This window comes from Balaenoptera acutorostrata, chromosome 11, assembly GCF_949987535.1.
Source record: "Balaenoptera acutorostrata chromosome 11, mBalAcu1.1, whole genome shotgun sequence".
NCBI lineage: Eukaryota > Metazoa > Chordata > Mammalia > Artiodactyla > Balaenopteridae > Balaenoptera > Balaenoptera acutorostrata.
Window position 1 is genome coordinate 68,739,891 of NC_080074.1, and position 23,492 is coordinate 68,763,382.

Genomic DNA, 23,492 nt, shown 5'->3' on the forward strand with positions numbered 1-23,492 from the left:
TGGAATTGTTTGGCATTATGTACTAAAATAAAGCACCAATGAATCACCAATCCTTCATAAAAGCTCAACAGAAATATGTACATATATGGCCAAAAAATGTTCATAGAATGTTCATAGCAGCATTATTCTTAATAGTCCCAAACTGGAAACAACCCATATGTCCATCAAAAATAGAATGGAAAAAATAAATTTGAGTATATTCATACAACAGAATTCTATACTGCTATATATACACAGTACTACTGCATGCAACGTGAATGAATTTCACAAACAATTCTGAGAAAAAAAAAGCTAGCACAAGAAAAAAATATACTATATGATTTTACTTATATAAAGTTCAAAATCAAGTGAAGTTAATCTATGGTGTTACAGATCAGGACAATGGTCCCACAGACAAGGACAGGGTAAAGACCAGGGTCACTCGGAGGGACTCCGTGGTACTGGTGTTGATCAATTTCGTAACTTGGATGGTTGGTTATGTGGGTGGTTCACTTTGTGATAGTTCATTGAGCTTCACACTTCTGTTGTTTTTTACTTTTCTTTAGGCATGATTTACCTCAAAAGTTTATTTAACAAATTTTTAAATGAACTATAAAATGTCTACAATTTTTTTTCTGGAAAAGAAAAAATAGCCATAAAATACTTGATTTAAAAATAACCTACTAAGTGGAATCAAATTATTTCCCCTCTATAATCAATGAACATTTTGACAAAGCAAAAAGCCTTTACTTTCAAAAGCTTAACAAGTAAAATCATATTTTCCAAACTGATGAACAGTCACATGTTAAAAAGTATTCTTTCTTTTATTTTTATGTCACATGGATAAAACTAGAAAGACTACATTTAAATCACTAGGATGATTTTAAAGTAACAATTTCGTTTTTTCTATAAATTAATATCTTTTATTTTGGGAGGTTTTAAAGAATTAAATAAGCACTCACTAGATAAAAAATGAAATATGCCTTTTTTGTTGTATAAAATGATATTCTTCCAATTTCAAATTTCAAAAGTTCCTTTATCTTTTTGATATGTTTAACAAAGGATAAACATTGTGTCACTTTTTTTTTTTTTAATGCATTAATCTTTTTTTTTTTTTTGTTTTTGTTTTTTTTGTTTTTTTAATTTTTATTTATTTATTTATTTATTTATTTATTTTTGGCTGTGCTGGGTCTTTGGTTCGTGCGAGGGCTTTCTCCAGTTGCGGCAAGTGGGGGCCACTCTTCATCGCGGTGCGGGGACCGCTCTTCATCGTGGTGCGCGGGCCTTTCACTATCGTGGCCCCTCCCGTCGTGGGGCACAGGCTCCAGAAGCGCAGGCTCAGCAGCCGTGGCTCACGGGCCCAGCCGCTCCGCGGCATGTGGGATCCTCCCAGACCAGGGCTCGAACCCGTGTCTCCTGCATTAGCAGGCAGATTCTCAACCACTGCGCCACCAGGGAAGCCCCCTTGTGTCACTTTAATGCACTTAATAGATAAGAAATAATTTGTAAGTAGCATTAGTGAAAACAATTTAAGACACAAATCGGCTTTTAGGAAAATAGCACAGTTTGATACAAGTTTATCTCCTTTCCCTCCCAAAATGAATAAAAGAAATTCATTTTCTGGAGAAACTAAACCAGAAAGGGTTAGGACTTACAGAGACACAGACAGTGTGAAGGAAAGTGAGATCCTCCTGCCCACCCCACCCCCAATTCTGTTTCCACAATGCAGGCCCTCACGGACTCTCCTTCAAGTTGCCCACTTCTAAAGGCAAGGAAATCAAAGATTCTTCCCTGGAGAAACAATCTCTACGAAGACTGATGTTTGAGGGGCTTCTAGGAAGCAAACTGGTTCATCGGGGGTCACCCTAAAATGGCAATCACTAGTGACACGTGGGGGTCATGCACCCAGAGCTTCCAACTAGCTAGCACATATTTCATTCTTAAAATATAACATGAAGCCCCAAATCCTCAGACATTTCAAAGAATTTCGAGTACACAGCAACCATACTAGGAGCAGAAGAAACTTCAAGACTACTGGCATTAATATCCTGAGAGAGAGATGAACAAGCACTGTATTCATCCTATGAAGAGGATGTTATAAAAATAGCAACAACTGACAACTTAAAAAGAGCTCTTAGAATTTAAAGCATGGCAGGTGAAGTAAAAATGCAGTAGATTTGATGATAAAGTCAAGGAAATTTCTAGGAAACAGATTAAACAGACAAAAATGAAAGCTAAGAAAGAAAAGAAAGTTAGAGGATCACTCTACAAAGGTCTAGCATCCAAAAAAACAGAAGTTCTAGAAATGGGAACAGACAATGGATAGCAGGGAATTATAAAAAGAAACATTTGAGAAAGTTTCCCATTACTGAAGGACATGAATCTCTTGATTGAAAGGATCCACTGAAATGAAATGCCCACTTCAATGACAGCAACAACAAAAAACACCCACACCAAGACACAGCATTCATGAAATTTCAGAATAACAGAAATTGGAAAAAAAAAGACCCTAAGAACTTCCGGAGGGTGGTGGGGGAATAGATCTCATACAAAGGAATGGGAATCAGAATGTCACTGGACTTCTCAACAGCAAAGCTGCATGCTAGAAGACATTAGAGCAATGTCCTCAGATTTTTAAAGGAAAGTGATTTTTCAATCTAGAATTCTATATCTAACCAAACTATCAAGACTAAGGGTAGACTAAAAACATTTTCAGACAGGTAGGGTCTTGAAATTATTGGAGGACGTACCTTACTACAATGAGGGAGGAACTCAAGTAAAAGAAGTAAGTAGGATTCAAGAAAAAGGTTTCAACATAGAAGGAATTCCCAAAGACAGCTGTGTACCAGGCCTACAAAGCAAGCTGTCTAGACTTCCAAGGCCAGTTTCCAAGGGGAAAAAATGTAGAACTGACAGAGGTTTAACAACTGTGTTTAAGTTTTTAGATAGCTTATACATAGGCTTGAAAGATACTGATTGAAATATATGGGAAAATCAGCATTAGGCCCATTAAAAGCTAATCAAGAAATAAGACAATCATTAACCCCCCAAAAACAAAGAGAGAAAAAGAAATGTAAAACAGTAGCACGTGGCTCATCATCAAACAATACAACAACATCTGATTTAAGATGTAACAATATTATGAGGAAATGAAAAGCGTAAGGAAGAGAGGTTTTAACAGTGTTCAACAGAAAGAGAGTCAACAGGTAAAGTGTAAAATAGGTAAATTAAGAAATAGTAACATAAACATGTTATTTAGAAACATGGAGGCAAATACCAGAAAAATTAGCTCAACTTGTTGAAAGCTCTCCCTTGGATGTGGGTAGGAAGGGTGAATGAAGTAGGGGACTATATAGTTTGTTATAAGCTTTACCATTTAATTAAAAAAAATTTTGTAACAGATTTATTGATATATAATTCATATACCACACAATTCACCTGTTTAAAGTGTATAATTCAGTGGTATTCAGTATATTAACAGAATTGTGCAATCATCACCACAATCAATTTTAGAATATTTTCATCATCCCAAAAAGAAACCAAATACTCATTAGTAGCCACTCTGCATCTTCCCCGAATCCCTCCTTTGTTGTTGTTGTTTTTAGTTTTAAATTGTGGTAAAATATACATAATACAAAATTTACTACTTTAACCATTTTTAAGTGTTCAGTTCAGGGGCATTAAGTACATTGGCACTGTTATGCAACCATCACCACCATCCATCTCCAGAACTTTTTCATCTTCCCACGACTAACAAGAACCCTCCACTGCCTCATTCTCCCAACCCCTGCTGGGGGCTGTTCCACTGTTCTACTTTCTAGGTACCTCATTTAGGTGGAATCATACAATATTTGTCATTTTGTGCCTGGCTTATTTCACTTAACACAATGTCTTCAAGGTTTATCCACATTGTAGAATGTATCAGAATTTCATTCTTTTTTAAGGCTGAGTAATATTCCATTGTAGATATACACACACATTTTAGTTATCCATTCCTCTGTTGATGGACCCGTGGGATGCTTCTACCTTTTGGCTACTGTGAATAATGCTGCCATGAAAATGGTGCATAAATATCTGTTCAACTCCCTGCTTTAAATTCCTTTGTGTATATACCCAAAAGTGGAACTGCTGAATAAAATGTTTAATTTTTTGAGGAATGGCCACACTCTTTTCCACAGTGGCTGTGCCATTTTATATTTCCATCAGCAACACACAAGGGTTCCAATTTTTCCACATCCTTGCCAACACTTAATTGTTTTCGATTTTTTGTTTGTTAGTTTTTAATAATAGCCATTCTAATGGGTATGAAGTAAGTACCTCATTGTGGTTTTGATTTGCATTTTCCTAATGATTAGTAATGTTGAACATCTTTTCATATGCTTATTGGCCATTTATTTATCTTCTTTGGAGATATTTCTATTCAAGTCCTCTGCCCATTTTTGATTTGGTTTGTTTGCTTTCTGTTGTTGAGTTTTAGGAGTTCTTTATATAGTCTGAATATTAACCCCTTTATCAGATATTTGATTCGTAATTCTTTTCTCCTATCCTGTTGATTGTCTTTTTATTCTGTTGATAGTGTCCTCTGATGCACAAGTTTCTAATTTTGATGAAATTCAATTTGTTTATGTTTTCTTTTGTTGCCTGTGCCATTGGCGTCATATCCAAGAAATCACTCTCAAATCCAATGTCATGAAGCTTTTTCTAAGAGTTTTATAGTTTTAGCTCTTACTTTTAGGTCTTTGATGCATTTTGGGTTAATTTTTGCATATGGTGTTAGGTAAGGGTTCAACTCCATTCTTTTGCATGTTAATTTCCAGTTTTCCCAACTCCTCATTCCAGTTTTCCTCATTGAATAGAGAATTGGCATCCTTATTGAAAATCATTTGACCACATATGCAAGGACCACATATGTCTGGGCTCTCCATTCTGTTTCCTTGGTTAATATGTCTGTCTTTATGTCACTAAAGACAGTACACTGCTTTGATTACTATAGCTTTGCAGTGAAATTAGAAATCAGAAAGTGTGAGTCCTCTAACTTTGTTCCCCCTTTTCCAGATAGTTTTGTTATTCAAGGTTCCTTGAGATTCCATATGAATTTTAGAACAAATTTTTCTATTTCTGCAAAAATGTCACTGAAATTTTGATAGGGGTTGCATTGAATCTGTAGATTGCTTTGGGTAGTATTGACATCTAAACTATATTAAGTCTTCCAATCCATGAACAAAGGATGTCTTTCCATTTATTTACGTCTTCTTTAATTTCTTTCAGCAATGTTTTATAGTTCTCAATGTACAAGTCTTCCACCTCCTTGGTTAATGTGATTAAGTATTTTATTCTTTTGATTTATTGTAAATAGAATTGTTCGTTTCTTTTTCAGATTGTTCATTATCAGTGAAAGTATCATTTGATTTTTAAATAAGACCCATGTATTACACAGACAAAAGGTATACATCAAAAAGAGGAGAAATATATTGCAATTCTCCAAAGCTCAAGTTTAATCATAAAGGAGATAAACTGCATTTAAAAAGTTTACATTATTCAATCAGACTCTGAACTTAAAATTTTTAAAAATGCTGACATTTCATACTCTTCAGTATACTGTACTGTAAGAATGAAAGTAAATTTCCATATATCTTCCTGTTGACCTGTAATTTTCTTATTGCAAATAGAATTTGCTTTAGTTTAAAAAAAAAAAATCACACCTGGTAACTTACTCCACCAGAGACAAGGAAATATAATATATCAACAAAGAATTATCTTTTGCAATATCTGATTTCCTATACTTTTTTCTTCACATATGCTTTGCCAGATTCTGTCAGTACTCCTGCTCTAGCAAAACTCCTCATTACTGGAGATATTCAATAGAGGTTCTACATGGGGATTTCAACCCAGACTGGGAGGGTGAATGGGAAGAATTTAATGGATTGTTTTAATTCTTTTGCTTCTGCTTTTCTAAGATCATAGCACCTGAAGATGCCAAAAGACATCTAGAAGGTTTAGAGTTAAATAAAATAACAAAATCAACAACAAAACACAAACTGTAAGATGAAAACTTTTGGTTCAATAATTATATTAGATGTAGCCAAAGTGGCTTTGCTGTAAGCCTAAGAATGTACAATTTGAATGTGAGGAAAAAGTTATAAAATTACTTTTAGAATTCCAACTGTCTACACAAATTCCAGATCAGAACTCTAGGAAAAAATGAATTTTTGAGACCTTCTTCCCTTCCATCTGTCTATCAATCAAATATTTATTGAATCACTATTATATTCCCAACACTATGCTAGGCACTGAGGACACAAAAACAAAAATAAATATTCAACCCCTGCTTTCACAGATCTCATCATGTAAGGTGGTAACAATGCAATGTGTGGGGGGCACCTTAGGTCAAGGGTAGGTAGTGAGGGAGATGTCAGGAAAGGAAGAGGTAACCTGGGTTGAGTCTTGAAGGATGAATAGGAAGTAGGGATTATCTCTGACGTATTGGGCAATTGGGCTACAAAGATTAATCAGAGAAAATCTGTATTTAGGTCAGTAGTGGAAAAAAGCCACATAAAAAACTACTTACAAAACAGTAAGATGAAATGTTATAAGACAGACATGTTATAAAAACAGAGAAGAACAAACTCAATGAGGAAGGGGAACACAGCATAGGAAAGGCAGCACACAGAAGCCAACGTCTGAGCTGAATCAGGGAGGGCTTGCAGATACTAAATGGGCCACAACACAGGGAGGACAGTTATAGCACTGGAACAAATGTACAAAAGTGCAACACGAAAGACGTCTTGCATGGTTGGAATCTGCATGTGGTTTAGTTTGGCTAAAATTGAAATGTAGCAAAAGGAGGGTTGGGGAGGGAAATACAGTGAGAAAGGAAGGAAGAACTCATGTTATGAATGAAGCTGGGAGATGCTAATGACGAAACCTTCATATTTCTTTTTTTTTCCTGAAAAACTATGCTTATTTTTCATTTGAGTGTTAAGAATTTTTCTTATTCCTCTGTGGGAATACTTGATACACTAAATATAGTAACTTTTGTCATTAAAAATACTTTTTAAAAACTTTAGTTTTAAGTTTTATTCATCATTAATTTACAGAAGCTTTAAAGTTTGATATAGTTAAATTAACTGCTTTTTTTTTTTTGTTATTGATGGCACTGTTTTTATGTTTGGAAAGTCCAGTTGGAAGGTTACTGCAAGAAATATCATTAAAGACCTAACACAAGGTAAAATGGGGGGAGGAGAACCAAGGTAGATTCGATTAATAGTATGTGAGAGGAGAGAGACTAGGAGAGAAAATCACTATCTGGAAGGCAAGATGCATCAGAGGACAACTTCCCAATGAAGGAGCCTCAGTTGGGTCAGCTGAAGATGGAGGAGGAATAATACTAGAATACTAGTTTCAAGCTTCAAGGGAGACAAGGGAGGCAAATCCACATTTGCTCTCTCTAGGGTTAGAGTTATTGTTCCCAGTTGCTATAGATCTACAAAATTCTAAGTTTTCTCTTAAGTCCCCTAAAAAGTAACTTTTAAAACTTCAGAGTATTATAGTGAATCTTAGCACACGTATGGCTTTGATGGTTTCATTAAAACGGTAATTATCAAACTGAATTCCATTCTAATTCCACATGATTCAAGTGAGCAATTCATTTTTCCTCCCAGTAAACTCCTAAGTTTTCTCCTGTAGATCTACATTTTGCTCTAAATTCTATGATCAGGGCTTCCCTGGTGGCGCAGTGGTTAAGAATCCGCCTGCCAATGCAGGGGACATGGGTTCGAGTCCTGGTCCAGGAAGATCCCACATGCCACGGAGCAACTAAGCCCGTGCTCCACAACTACTGAGCCCGTGTGTCACAACTACTGAAGCTCGTGCGCCTAGAGCCTGTGCTCCGCAACAAGAGAAGCCACTGCAGTGAGAAGCCCATGCAACGCAACAAAGAATAGCCCCTGCTCGCCACAACTAGAGAATGCCCACACGCAGCAATGAAGAACCAATGCAGCCAAAATAAATAAATGAATATAAATAAATAAAATAAACTTAAATTCTATGACCAGCAAGAAATTTAACCTGATGAAACAAGTTAAAAGAAAACCTTTTGGTTGTTTCAACTTCTACTTTTTTGTCTTTTAAGAATCCATGATGGCCTGAGCTTGACATAAGCTTTCGGACATATCCAAAAATTGATGAGAAAAGCAGTGAATAAAATGCAGACATCTAACCTTATTAACTTATAGGTAAAAGTAAAATAATCTAGATTCACTCTGGCTACAGAAAACAGATTACTCACCTGCGACCACATTCTGAATATTTACCAATATTTTTTAATATTAAGGCAGCTGTTAGTCGGATGTGTTTAGTTATTGGTCCCTCTTTTTCATCCTTAAAAAGGAAAAGAAAAGAAAAAGAATAAAGATCTAAATCACACAGTGTGCACACCTTTAGAGATAAGGCTTTCGAGGCTTACTCACTGTAAAATCTCGAAAGACAAGGTTTCTTGATCCTCTCCTAAGAGCCATAAGGGCAGCACTGGGATGATTCACAATGGCCTTCTGTGCTCTAGGAGTTGAGCTTGTGCCCCCTACAGCTGGCTGCCTAAATTGACCAGAGAGAGAAAGAGATTGTTAACATGATGCTGCAGACAGACTGATAACGAATGACCAACCTGCCAACCCCTAAGGTGGTTACTCTGAAACTCTGGATACAGGGTGAGTAAAAGCTCCCGTGGCCCAGCAGTAATATTTACTCTTGCGTCAGCCTAGGCATAAGGGCTCTTGGTATCAAGGAGAAGTTTCAAGTCTTTTATTTTCCAATCTATCAACTTTAAAGAAAACAACAGATGTTCTGGTACAGCCCATATATAAATACAACATAGTATTCAAAGTTGTGAAGTTCACATCTTTGAATGCAATGTAAAGATGTTAACAAAGACTAGTCCACAATTTGAGCTGCAAATTATATTTGCTAAACTGTACCTAGGAGTAAAATAATATTACCTGAGGATGTACTGGTATATGTATAGGTCACCCAGGAAAAGATAACTTAATATGATAATAATACAAAATTATGCCAACTACTACACTTCAAACTATTACTATGTTACATAATTTTTCGTCATTATTTACTAATTTCAATCAATTCTTTCAGTATAGCTCTAATGTCCTTTAGGAAAGATACAGAATGGAGGGACTGCAGAGATAGATTTTATATAAAATCAGATTTCAAACTACTCTAGGTTTCCTTCGCCAAGCAGAAAAATTGTATCAGTATCTGTTGTATTCTGGTGGGGCAGTAGTGGCGAGAGCACTGGCTCACAGTGAGGAAATCCTATTTCTGACACCATAACTAGCTGCATGACTTTCAAGTTCAGTTTGCCCCTTTGTGCTTCAGGTTTTGCATCTGTAAAGTGGGGATATTTCTGGCACCTTTTTACATAAGTAAACTAATTCTGAATATTAAGTAAGTTAACATAAAAGCAATCTTTAAATTGTAAACCACTTTTTATCTATATCTACATATAGATGTCTACAAGTAAGGATATCTATATATGGACACAGATAAAAATTATTATTAGATTTTATGTATAAGTGACAAAGATTTTTGATTGATTGTAACTGATATACCAAATATAAGTTCCTCCAAATTTGAGCAAAATCAAACATACTGCAACATACTCTTATAGGCTACATAATACACAGAAATTAAATACAGTTCACCCTTGAACAACACGGGAGTTAGGGGTACCCACTCTCTCTGCAGTCAAAAATCCGCATATAACTTTACAGTTGGCCCTCCATATCCACAGTTCCACATTTGTGGATTCAACCAACCACAGATGGTGCAGCACCGTAGTAGTTACTGTGACAAAAATCCACATATAAGTAGATCCTCCCAGTTCATATCTGTGCTGTTCAAGGGTCAACTGTACAGTGAAAATTACAGAAAAAGATACTTGGCAGAAAAATGACTTTCTACTGCCTTTAGGGTAAAATCCAAACTCATGATTATGGCTTATGAAACTCTCAGCTATTTACTCCTCATTCTTTGGGTCTCAGTTTGGATGTGTTTTCTACCAGAAAGCCTTCCCTGGTCTCCTAGATTGGTTTAGGTGGGCTCTCACAGTGTCTTGTGCATATCTTCATTTTAGGACTTATTACACCATATAATAAGAATTACCTATACCTCTCATTGCACCTCCAGACTTGAAAACAGCAAAACATCTTGGTCACGTATACCTCGTGCTATACCTTAGTGCCTAGCACGTGGAATAAATAGTAATGGAGAGAATAAACAGTAATGGAATGAATAAAGTATGTAAGCAGCTTCTGTGTTCCTATACTTCTAGTTCTCTGTCTAGAATTTCAACTCTGTGAAGTTACACTATATCTTGTTCTTAGAAGTCCCTATGTCTGGCATAATGCCCAGTACACAGCAGTATCTCAATAAATGGTGACAAATTAATTTATTTTCACATTATGAGAATTTAAAATACAGTTGTCCCTTGGTGTCCACGGGGGATTGGGTCCAGGATCCCCTGTGGATACCAAAATCCTGGAACCAATCCCAGGCAGATACCGAGCGACGACTGTATTTGCATATAACCTACACACATCTTCCTGTGTGCTTTAAATCATCTCTAGATTACTTATATACCTAATACAATGTAAATGCTATGTAAATAGCTGCCAGTGCATGGCAAATTCAAGTTTTGCTTTTTGGAACTTCCTGAAATTTTTTTTTTCCAAGTATTTTTGATCCCTGGTTGGTTGAATCCTCAGATGCCGAACCTGAGGATATGGAGGGCTGACTGTATTTTTTAGGTTACAGAGTGTACAACTAAAGGCCTCAGAAACAGAACAGGAAATGTTATGTAAATCTAATAAGGACCTTACAGGAATCTACAGCTAACTCAGAACTTGACTACAAGTGTGTGTTCATGAAATAATAGGTAAATGAATAACCATATAGTAAATGTGACATATACAATTTTATACTGGACCCTCACATGCCACCTTGGCCTCTCCTCAGGAGTAGCTGTAAGAATAAATCTCTTTGCCATTATCAAGTACACGTTCAACTACTCTCTCAAGGACAAAGAACCATATATTTATTTCCAGTTTACAAAGCATTTCTCATATATCATCTGTCATTACTTCCAATGACTTGTCTACATAGTGGAATCAAAATATTAGAGCTACAAGGTACTTACAGACCATGTGGTCCAGCCAAAATGAGAAGTGATTTCTAGGGCACTTACACAATTTGAACAGGGTCACACACATAGCTGGTTAATGGTAGAGCTGGACTACAACCCAGGTTTCCCGTCTCCCGATACACTAAATCGCCTTTTATTACTAAGTTTTGCCTGGTTTCCTGATTTGTCTTTTTTTTTGTGCAACAGGAAGTAAACTCAGATTCCTTACTTGATAGAAGATTTCTGACTTCCTGCTTGTCCTGGTTCGTCTTGTTTTAATCCTGCAAGCAGGGCATCCTTTGAACAGTGTTTGTCCTTTTTGAGAAAGAGGAAGTAAAAAACACATGCATCAAGATCTTTAACACAACCAAATGAGTTACAAACCAAATAGAATTAAGAAAGTGTACCTGTAAGTGGGTAATGAAAGAAAACCTCTGTCGCTGAAAAGGCTCACAACCTTCCCAAAGACACTGCCCTGGATATACGTCCTTCCCTCCATGTTCAGTTGCTGCATGGTAGAAAACCTGTGAGGGGGTCTGAAACCACCTACAAAAAATAAAAGTAGTAGAAGTTTTCTAACACTTAGATATGTTCTTTAAAATAGAAAACCTGCTCTCCTAATACAAAAGCTCCAGATCAATATATAGAAATATTAAGCAAAATATTGCAAACAAATTTCAAGTTCATTTCATTTCAAAGAATATTTTTTAAATTTCTGCTTATATTTAAAGCCAAATACTCAATTGTTCTGAACACTTCTGGTAATTTGTTTTAAGCTTAATGTTTCATTCTCAATTCCCTACCTTCAATGAAGGTCAGTTAAGAATCTCTTGAAAGTAAATAAAATTTCATTTTAAAACACAACAGAACATTATCTTATAAACAAATACCATACTCTTGCACTTTTAGAAGCTGCTCAAGCATTTATCAGATTTCATATTACATATAATAAACTCTAGCATATTCAATCTAAAAATCTAAACGCTACACATTTTGGTGATTCTGACTTTTTAGTTGAATTCACATTTTGTATGTCCATCCATGTTTAAGAAGTCATGTCTCTCGTTTCTCCACCATCACACCCTACTCACTCCAGACCCTGAGGCTTAATATTAATAATACAAATGCCTGAGTGTATCTGGCCAAGGACAGAAACCTGAAGAAAATCAGATACTATACTCCCTTGTTAATTAGAATACATGGTAATGAAAGAATACTGGAATCCAGACAGCAAAGAATACGTTAAAAGAATTCAATTACTAATTAGTAACTCAAATATTTGTACAGTCAATATCTTTGAAGTTTATGGCAGCTCTCTCAGGATCTAATTTTTTATGGATGTCAGATAAACGTATCTATATTTGAGCCAATTTTTGATGTGGAGCACATATATATTTCAAATTAAAATTCCTTCAGGAAATGATAGGCATTGTAAAATAAATTTTAATCAAAAGAATTAAATACTGAATTATAAAAGACAAGGTCAAAAATCATTGTAACTGACATATTTCATACCATTTATATTCATCTATATAAATACTTACCAACAGTTTATTGTAAAACTATCATGGGTTCAAAGAATTAATATTAGTGTAGTGTGTTAAAGTGTCCACACTACCCAAAGCAATCTACAGAGTCAATGCAATCCCTATCAAAATTCCAATGGCATTTTTCATAGAAATAGAACAAGCAAGCCTAAAATTTGTATGGAACCACAAAAGACCTCAAAAAGCCAAAGCAATCTTGAGAAACATGAAAAGCTGGAGGCATCACGTGCTGTGATCTCAAACTATATTACAAAGCTATAGTAATCAAAACAGTATGGTATTGGCATAAAAACAGACACATAGATCAATGAAACAGAACAGAAAGCCCAGAAATAAACCCATATATAGTCAATTAATTTGTGATAAATATATGATAGAAAAAAAGGCATTGTCTTCAATAAGCAGTGTTGGTAACACTGGATAGCCACACCCAAAAGAATGAAACTGGACTGTTCTCTTATACCATACAAAAAAATTAACTCAGAATGGATTAAAGACTGGAATGTAAGGCCTGAAATCATAGAACACCTAGAAGAAAACATAGGTGGTAAGCTCCTTGACATAGGCTTCAGCAATGATTTCGTAGATTTGATACCAAAAACAAAGCCAACGATAAGCAAAAATAAATAAGCAAAAATAAACAAGTGGGACCACATCAAACTAAAAAGCTTCTGCAAAGCGAAAGAAACAATCCACAAAATGAAAAGACAATGTACTCAATGGGAGAAAACATTTACAAATCATATATCTGATAAGGGGTTAATATCCAAAATATATAAAGAACTCATACAACTCAGCAGCAAAAACCCCAAAATTAAAAAATGGGTAGAGGTTCTAAATAGACATTTTTCCAAAGAAGACATACAGGTACATGAAAAAATGCTCAACATCACTAATCAAAACCACAAAGAGATATCAACTCACATCTGTTAAGATGACTACTATCAAAAACACAAGAAATAAGAAGTGTTCGTGAGGATATGGAGAAAACAAAACCCCTGCCCCTGTGCACTCTTGGTGAGAATGCAAATTGGTGTGGCCACTGTGGAAAACAATATAGAGGTTTCTCAAAATATTAAAAATAGAACTACTATATGATCCAGCAATTCCTGTTCTGGAAATGTATCCAAATAAATGAAGACACTAACTTGAAAAGAAATGTGCATCCCCACGTTCACTGCAGCATTATTTACGATAGCCAAGATACAGAAACAACCTAAGTGTCCATCGACAGATGAATGGAAAGAAAATGTGGTATACACACACACACACACAGAAATATTAGCCATAAAAAAAGAACAAAATCTTGCCATCTGTGACTACTTGGATGGACCTCAAGGGAATCGTGCTAAGTGAAATATGTCAGACAGAGAAAGACAAATACCCTATGACCTCATTTAATATGTGGAAGCTGAAAAAAAGAAAAACAAAACAAAACAAGACAAACCCTCCTACTAAGCTCATCGGTAAAGAGACGAGACTGGTGGTTGTCAGAGGCAGGAGACGGGAGGGCGGAATGTGAAATAGGTGAAGGAAGTCAAGAGGTACAAAATTCTAGTTATAAAATAAATAACTCATGGGGGTGTGATTTTTTAAAAGTTTACTGTGTAACTAAAATCAGTAAGTACATTTTTAGTTTTGGAATTTCTTTTACTTTTCAGTACTCATAATGCGATTTCATTAATATGAAATATATGACTGGAGTACAACTAACTGTCACAAGAAAACAGTTCTTATTGTACTTTTAAGATTTTACCTAAATACTATTAATTTATTAATTGAAAAGTAAAATTGTTTACACACACACAGACACACAAACCAAAATCCAAATGTACTACTACTTGTCACTAGTCAAAATGGTATCTATTTTTAAACTATTTTGCAATACATTAAATGAATCAAGTTTATTTACAATACATAAAATTGATGAATTCACCAGTCACAAGAAAAAAGGACAAAGTTAGTACTTCTTTAGATCAATTTAAATTACTAAATATACACAACTCTGTGTGTGTGTGGTTTTAAGACAAGAATTTTTAAGTGCTCACTTTACCTGCCCAAGACAGAATCTATTATTTCCCTCTTACCTACTATGTTTCCCCTCATCCTAAGTCTATTTTTTCTTTATTCATCTAACTGTTCGAGTCATACAAACCAGTCTCTGACTGACTATGGTACAAGGTGAAGTTCTAGAATAGTGATGAAGTTGGCTACAGTGATCATATGAGGGTGGAGAGAAGTTAGGGATGCCAAATCCCCTAAGTGGAATATCTGGATTTAAAATGCTTAAATGTAATTTCAATGCAAAACAGTGAGTTTTCAGAACACTATGGATTTTTCTGAGATGGAGAAGAATAAGACATGAAATGGGATGTCACTACTGTTTACAAGTGTGTCTAAACAATCTTCCTGACTACTACCTTTCCATCAACAACCTACCCCAAGTCCCCCAAAACAAACAACATGTTCATTTAAAGAGATAAGAAAAATTCAAAAGAGCGACCAAATGAAAATAAAAATTCTCTGTGATCCAATTATCCAGACTGCTAACATTTTGGTATATATGCTTTAAGTCTTCTCTGTGTATATGTGTTTTTTAAACAAAACTGAGTCTGTTTTGTTTTTTTAATTGAAGTATAGTTGATGTACAATGTTGTGTTAGTTTCTGGTGTACAGCAAGTGATTCAGTTATACATATATTTATCCTTCCCCCATGCCCTTTCCCCTTTGGTAAACATAAGTTTGTTTTCTATGTCTGTGAGTCTAAGACTGGGTCTGTTACTGATACAATTTTATATACTGCTGCCACGGTATGATTATATAGTGCCTTTGTACAAATTTAAAGAATACCTTCCTTAAGATTCTTTACTGCCATCTGCTGAAAAACTGTTGTAATAAATATACAATTTCTGGCATGTACAATCTGAAGGGTGCCTCCCCCCCTCCCCACACACAACTCTGGGGACACACAACCACAGGCAGAGGAAATGGGCAAATAACTTTTCTCTGAAACTCATTTTACTTACTGTTAATCTAGCTTCCAGGGTGGTTGGGGGGCTTAAATGTGATGATACGTGTAAAATTATTTGGCAAATAGTATGCCAACAATAAATTATCATCACGATCGTTATTACTAGTAGTAGTCATTGTAGTGGTGGCACTGGTAACCTCTTTTTTTTTAACCTTGCCCATCTGACTAATCATCTACTCTGAGATTCTTTCCCACAACTCCAAAACTGTCAAGCTTTGCTCAATAAAATTTAGCCCACCTCCAAGTTTATGGTCCCGATTATCAAGTGACTCTTACTATTACTCACAACTCATTTTATTAATTTCTGCTCCTAAAAACATTCCCCACAGAAACTGCTCCAAACTTTCACCTTTTGTTAAACACTGAACCTCAATCTTACTATTTTAGAGCTCATCTTCACCTGTATTAGTGTATAGGGACTTTCATATCTCTGAAAAAAAAAAAAAAGGTTATTACTGAAGGAACTTAAGTTACTCTACTAGAGCTTCCTTAACTTCCTTTTTCTATATATTAAATCTTCTGTCATTAATCATCTTTCCTTCCCTTGGATATTACCCAGAAGTAGTCACTGTTTCCAGAGTTAACTCCTTCACTTATACACTGGATGCTACTGTGTTCCTTCATAAACTACCTGTTCTTTTGCATCTTCTATCTTTTCCTTTCTACTGAATCTTATACTTAAGTGTAACAATATAAATGCTACTCCAACTAAAAACAATAGAAACAACACTTTTTCTCTGATCCTGTTACTTTCACAAAAGACAGAAACTAGATTTACAATATTTGACAAAGTGATACAAAATTTAATACCTAATACATTTATTATAGTAACTATATCTGATGCTTTTTTTCTCAGTCATTGGCCATCTTTCAAAGATATATATTATTTTCAATTACATCATCAGTACAATTTATAATGGCTAGTCCCCTGCTCATTATGTAAATAACTGCAGCTAAAGCTCAGGATTAGCTTTTATGCTTTCACTGAAATCCCTTTCAGCCAAATTCCTTTTTTCTTTTATCCTAGTTAAAAGCTGTTTGGTTAAACTAAACAAGTTATTCACATAAGGCTACTAGGTGCAAGTGTCCTGATTCCAACTCCCCTAAGCAAACACTGAAGGTTAAATCACTTTCTACCAAAACTTTTAAAAGCCAAAAACCATTACTTTATTGGTGTAATCCATACTGTGATTATTATTGTCACTTTTCCTACCATCAAACACTTCCTTAGGCATCATGAAAACATAAGTGAAGTAAATGAAGCACACTTTTTCTACTACTTTAAGATTTTATTACTTAAAAGCCTGCAATCTATGCAAGGAGGTAATATATTAATAATACATTTTAAATGTTATGATATTTTAATAATTCACCATATGCAAAAGAACAGTTTAAAAGCAAACATCTCTATCTATAAAGCTAAGATTGTTTCCTTTGTCTTTAAAACATAACTAAAAGGGCTGAAAATAGCACTTCAGTTCAGGTAGTTTCATTTACAGTTTTCTTAATTGCTCAAGTTCTTGGCAGGCTATTTTTCTTTAATGACCAAAAAGTATTCCATATCCCTCTTAATAGCCCTCCTGCTGCAAAAAAATTTAATTTGACTTAAAACACATGGGATATATATTTTGTAAGAAAATTTTAGTTTAAAAGCAAGGTGTGCATTTAAATGTTAATAAATGCACATAAATGATATACCAAAAAAATCTACACTGCAAACATATTTTAGGTTTTAAAAAAAGCTATATTATTAGTTGTAGAACAATTACCTTTTACGTCAACCCTTGATATCTAGTTGTTTTACATAGATAATATTCTACGGCAAAAGAAATATCAAAGGTACACATTATTTGTATTTAAAGATTTAGTAAAAAGCTGCTAAAACTTGGAGGTGGGGGAAGCCCAAACCAACAACTTTGCTGGGAGACTAAACCCAATTTTATTATATCCAGTTGTTAAAGTTCAAAATATAAAAAAAAGACAACTACTGGGAATTCCCTGGTGCTCCAGTGGTTAGGACTCCGAGCTTCCACTGCAGGGTGCATGGACTTGACTCCTGGTCAGGGAACTAAGATCTCACGAGCCACGCAGCACGGCCAAAAAAAAAAAAAAAAAAAAAAGGACAGCTATTAAAAGAAATTAGTTTATTGCTTTAACATAGGACTAAAAATTACAAATGCAAACTGGACAGCCCAAAATCAGTACTTGTGTTCTTGGAAATTAAATGTTGCTGTTGCTACAGAAATGAATTCTCCACTCTCAGCTTCTTTGCCCCAGTCAGTCCAGATTCAAAGCCACAGATAGGAACGACTGACTGACTGGCTTAGCTACCAAAGGCAATGAGGAAAGAAGCAAGTATCTGGCCTATTGTCCTGCCTCCCAGTAACAATTTATGGGAAATATCTCAACCGAGGAAGGGGGTTCCCAAAGGAGGACAGCAAAAACCAACTGCCTTTGGCTCTGCCTCCTTTCCTCCTAATAAGTAATAATATCAATAATATTATAATAAAATATTAATAAAAGTAGTAATATTACTAAAAACTAACAGAGGAAAGGATTTCTGTATCTGTTCTTTGATCCTCTAGCACCAACTCCTACTAACCTACTGTTCTGTGATGTAGTCACATATTTTACACAGCAAAACAGACAACATATTCTCAGGGATCTTGTTTAAATATGCTTTTAAAATGTGAACCCTCCACTAAAATCTGATTATGGGCTAAAATAATAGTTCACATTTGAAAAGTAGTACGGAAGTATATTTGCACAATTTAGGCATTACAATAATGTTATGCTTAATAAACTAAGCATGAGCTTGGAGATAAAAATGAATGGTGATGTGTGTATTCGTGTGTTTTTAATGAGATAAATAAAGCACACAAATAAATTTGAGACTTAGGATACTTGCCTGAATTTCTTGAAAGCTATGACAGTATACCACCTCACACTGTTCTTGACAAAGCTGCACACAGTGTAAAGTACCTGAACTTCTGTTTGCTCAGGGCTTATTATGTATCTGGCATATTCACAAACATCATGTTATTTGAATTCTATGATGGCTCTCAGAAGAAGGCAAAACTATCCCCACTATACTGCTGAGGAAACAAGCTTTCAAGCTTTCTATAACTTTCTAGAGCCACAGAACTATGTGGCAAGAGCTGGGATTTGAAACCAGATATGTCTAACACCAAAGATCTGATATTTTTCTACTATACTAGGATACATAATTGTTTACTTGGATAATATGTATACATTCATTACTAGGTAAAAACTGAGGCACTACACTTTTATACACAGTATCTATTATGCTATAAATTTTTTCTGTTTTTAAAATGCTGGCAAATTCTGAAAGTATACTAGGCTTGAGATTAGCATTGGTACATAATTCTCCTTATTTTGTACACAGTGTCCAAAGAATAAATAAAGAATCTACAGGCTAGATTCTCACCCCAAGAAATTCTTTTCCCAAATATTTTAAGTAACAATGAAAAGGACTTCAACACAATTTAGCAAATTTGTCTCATGGTATATAACTTTTTGCTTTCAGGTACCATCTTTAAGTAGTCTTTGGTATTCAGTGTTTGGAAGAAGGAAGCAAGGTAAAAAACAAACAAACAAACAAAAAACAAAAATAAAAAACAAACCAAAAAACAACTCTGTCATCAACTGTGGAGGAAATTGGGACTTTTCCTAATAATACTTTTTTATTTACGGCAGGTCAGTAGTTAAGGAACACAAGGAACACATACTCCTCAAACTAATGTTACCAAAAAAGACTATTACATGAAATTAATCTTACATTTATAAAGGCTTATTAGTTGTATTAGCAAAATACCCAGTGATTCTAGAGCTTTTACATAAAATATAAATGATTTTATAAATGTAAAAATAGCACAATGATGAACTGTTATCTTGATGGTTGAAAAGACACAATGCCAACAAACTAGGTCAGCAAAGAACTGTTGACTACATAATCAATCTAGTTAATCTTCATTCAATTAATGCACTCAACAAATATTAATTAAAAGCCTTTTATGTGCCAGATAGTGTACTAATGTGAAAAAACTTCCAGAAGCCAAAGCATCAACCCTCTGAAGATATCTTCTGGTTTTATGACCACAAAATTCTGACAAAAGATGCTATAAAATGAATTTCATCTCCTATTCCATGTAACCCATCCTGTTGATCAATCTTATTGATTAATTTCAACTTAAACTGGCAACTTAACTGAAGTAAGCAGTCATTGATGAAGGCACAGTATCATGAATTACAAATTTCAACTCTGGATATCTTACTTATCAAATATTTTCAAATAATCAAGATGGCAGTTTCATATATCACACTCAACTGGTCTTTAGATACTTCTTTACATTAAATAAAATGTATAAAACTGCCATCAGTTTTTGTTAGATATTTCAATTTTTTCATTTTACTATTAAAAATGACTACAATATTTTTGAAATTTCAATTACTAGAAGAAATTAAAGATTTACCATAAATTTTGGATGATATTTCTAGACAAAGTAGAAGCACCTTTACTGAGAATACAAATTCTAGTACCTATAAGTTTTTATAAGTTTTTATTCATTCATAGCATACAGTGAGGCTGGTGGTGGTTGTTATTATTTTCTATTATTTCCCATGAGACCAACAGTTATTTAAACTTCACCTTGATATAAAAATATTATTCAGGCTTGTATAGTAGGAGTAATAAAACCTATGTTAGAATCTTTAGGAGGAACTACTACTGCATAAGGTTCAGTAGGAACCCAGTAATTTGAACCTCAGCATCACTTGAGTAGATTCCAAGGTGGTCAGGGAATACTGATTTTATTAGTACAAATATTAGTCCCTGGTTCCTAGACAGAACGGTTTCCCTGTTGGACATGTTTGTTTAGAATAAACTTGAGATTCTTTACATTTCTGGTTTGACCTTTAATGATGGAATTCTAAATAGAAAAACAACATAGACTATGTTCTTCCCAAAGGTAGATTAATTTTCACCTTTTCAGTAGCAATTATTAACTAGATATCTATGAGGAAAAGCATATTCTAAAAACGTGGCTTTCAAATATCTTTATAGCAGTAGAACCCATTGTGCAAACAAAATATGACTTAAAACCCCTATACATAAGGCAAAAAGCAGCGATCCTATTGTTGAGGTAAGTTGGAGGGGCTCTCTCAAATTTCTCCTTTATCCCGACACTGCCCATTCAAAGAACACTGTGGCCAAGAAATACAGTACTGAAAACAATGAATGTAAATTCCTGGCTACCCAGAGGTATTGAGTGCTTTCGCCAACTACACAGAATTAAAAAAGCAGTTCATAGGTGTTTTTTATTACAGGGAATTTTGGGGGTTATCCTTTCTTTGAAAAAAAAAAAAGACAAAATATAATCATACATTGTTTATATATTTCAATTATAAACTGATATTAACATCATGCTGACAATATATTAGTAAGAATAAAGATAAGAATAAGGACCTCTAGTTTCTGCTCATACATATAAAGAGCTTGGAAGCTGTCACTCCCATCCTCAGAACAAGAAAAAAGCTGAACAAAATGAAAATTAACAACTCTTCTTAAAATATCAGAGAACTGAGGTCACAAGGCAAACTGTTTCCCTGAAAACTAGACATACAGTTGAATACAGAGAAACACAAATAACTGCTTAACTGCTTAAGTCAATAACTGGTAGGAGTACTGAAGCAGGAATTGATGAAGACCCAGTATGGACTATCTTGAAAGGCAAAAAATCCTGAAGGGCCAGTCTCTGGGGAAAGCCCACACTTTTGTGAGTTTTATTTCCAGGAACCGTAGCAGGTTCTCATGGTGAAGACGAGAACAACTCCCTAGCACTTCCAACAGGGAGAGTGAGAAAGTAACATTTTAAAATATGCCCAGGGTGTTCTTTTCTCCTTAATTAAGGCCTGCTCTCAAGAAAAATTACTTTACCAGAGCCTAATCTGACCAAGGGGAAGAGCAATCAGAAAACTTGAGCCCATTTAGACTCCCTGTCTCACATAAGGGGAGAAAAATAAAGGCTAAGAAACTCTTCTCAAAGTCATAGTCCCTAGACTCAAATCCACTTAAAAAAAAAAAAAAGGTGAAATTTAATCATGAGATTATAGAATGCTTCCCCTCCCCAATACCTTATCAGCACATCAACAGTGCTCCGGTATAGTGACTGTGGATTACAACGGAGAGAGCTATAAGTAAGATACAGACTCTACTTTAAAAGGAGAATCTAAGGAAACCCAAACACAAGCGCAAACATTAAACACAGCATAACTCCTTGCTAGATAAACACAAAACTCACACTAAAGGTCTATTTACCTTAGTTCCTATTAACCGATACATGTCCAGCTTTTAACAAAAACTTATAAGGCATGCTAGGTGTTAAAACAAAACAAAACAAAAACCACAGACTTAACATACAATATAAGCATCAGAGCCAGACTCAGACATGGCAGAGATTTTGGAATTATCATCCTGGGAATTTAAAATGATTATGGTTAATATGCTAAGGCTCTAACGAAAAAAGCTGTAATATGCAAGAAGAGAATGTAAGCAGAGAAATGAAGATACTAAGAATCAAAAGGAAATGCTAGAAATTTTTAAAAAAACAAACTGTAACAAATAAAGGATGCCTTTGATAAAATCATCAGTAGACTGCACATGGTAAAAGAAAGAACTGGTGAGCTTGAAGATATGTCAATAGAAACTTCCCAAACTGAAGAATATAGACAAAAAAGAATGAAAAAAAGGGAAACAGAACATCCAAGAACTGGGAGACAATTACAAGAGATGTAACATATGTGTACTGAGAATGGCAGAAAGAGGAAAGAGAGAAAAAAAACAGAAGAAATATTTGAAATAAGAATGGCTGAGAATTTTCCAAAATTAATGACACACCAAACCACAGATCTAGGAAACTCAGAGAACATCAGGTAGGAAAAATGTAAAAAACTACACTTAAGCATATCATATTCAAACTGCTAAAAGTCAAGGACAAAATATCTTGAAAGAAGACAGAGGGGGAAAAAAACACCTTACTGATAGAAGAACAAGGATAAGATTATACTGGATGTCTCTTGAGAAACCCTGCAAGCAAAAAGAGTAGAGTGAAATATTTATAAAGTATTGAAAGAAAAAGACTCACCAACCTAGAATTTTGTGTCCACAAATTGTCTTTCAAAAGTGAAGGAGAAATAAAGACTTTCTCGGACAAATAAAAACTGAGTGCATTTGCACAGCAGACCTGCCTACAAGAAATGTTAAAAGAAGTTCTTTAGAGACAAAGAAAGTGGTAGAGGTCAAAAATTCAGCTCTATATAAAGAAAGGAAGGGTGTTAGAGAAGGAACAAATGGAGGTAAAATATTTTATACTTCTTATTCTTAACTGATTATAATAGAGGAATGTTTGTTCAAAATAATAGGAACAATGTATTTGGTGATTATAGCTTTTGGATAAGTAAAATGAATGACAGCAATGGCATAACGGACACTAGGAAAGAAGAATACTTTGTTACAAGGTACCTAAAATACCCATGAAGCCATATATTGTTGTTTGAAAGCAGACTTCGAGTAGCTGTAAATATATATTTCAAACTCTAGGACAACCATAAAAAATTTTCAAAGAAGTATAATTGGTATGGTAAGAGAGACGAGAAAATGGAACCATATAAAGTACTCAATTAAAACCAAAAAAGCAGAATAACACGGGCAGACAAAAGAAACAAA

The 23,492-nt window shown here is 34.7% G+C and overlaps 1 protein-coding gene across 1 annotated transcript in view; it reads right to left on the reverse strand.

The window, feature by feature from the left end:
* The window catches only part of ARID2 (AT-rich interaction domain 2), a 175,000-nt gene that overhangs the window by 3,194 nt on the left and 148,314 nt on the right, over positions 1–23,492 (reverse strand). The window contains exons 17-20 of the mRNA XM_007179224.2: positions 11,578–11,716; positions 11,400–11,485; positions 8,448–8,571; positions 8,267–8,358 (exon numbers count right to left, since the gene is read on the reverse strand). Coding sequence (XP_007179286.2) covers positions 8,267–8,358; positions 8,448–8,571; positions 11,400–11,485; positions 11,578–11,716 — 441 coding nt within the window. The remainder of the gene's footprint in view (positions 1–8,266; positions 8,359–8,447; positions 8,572–11,399; positions 11,486–11,577; positions 11,717–23,492) is intronic.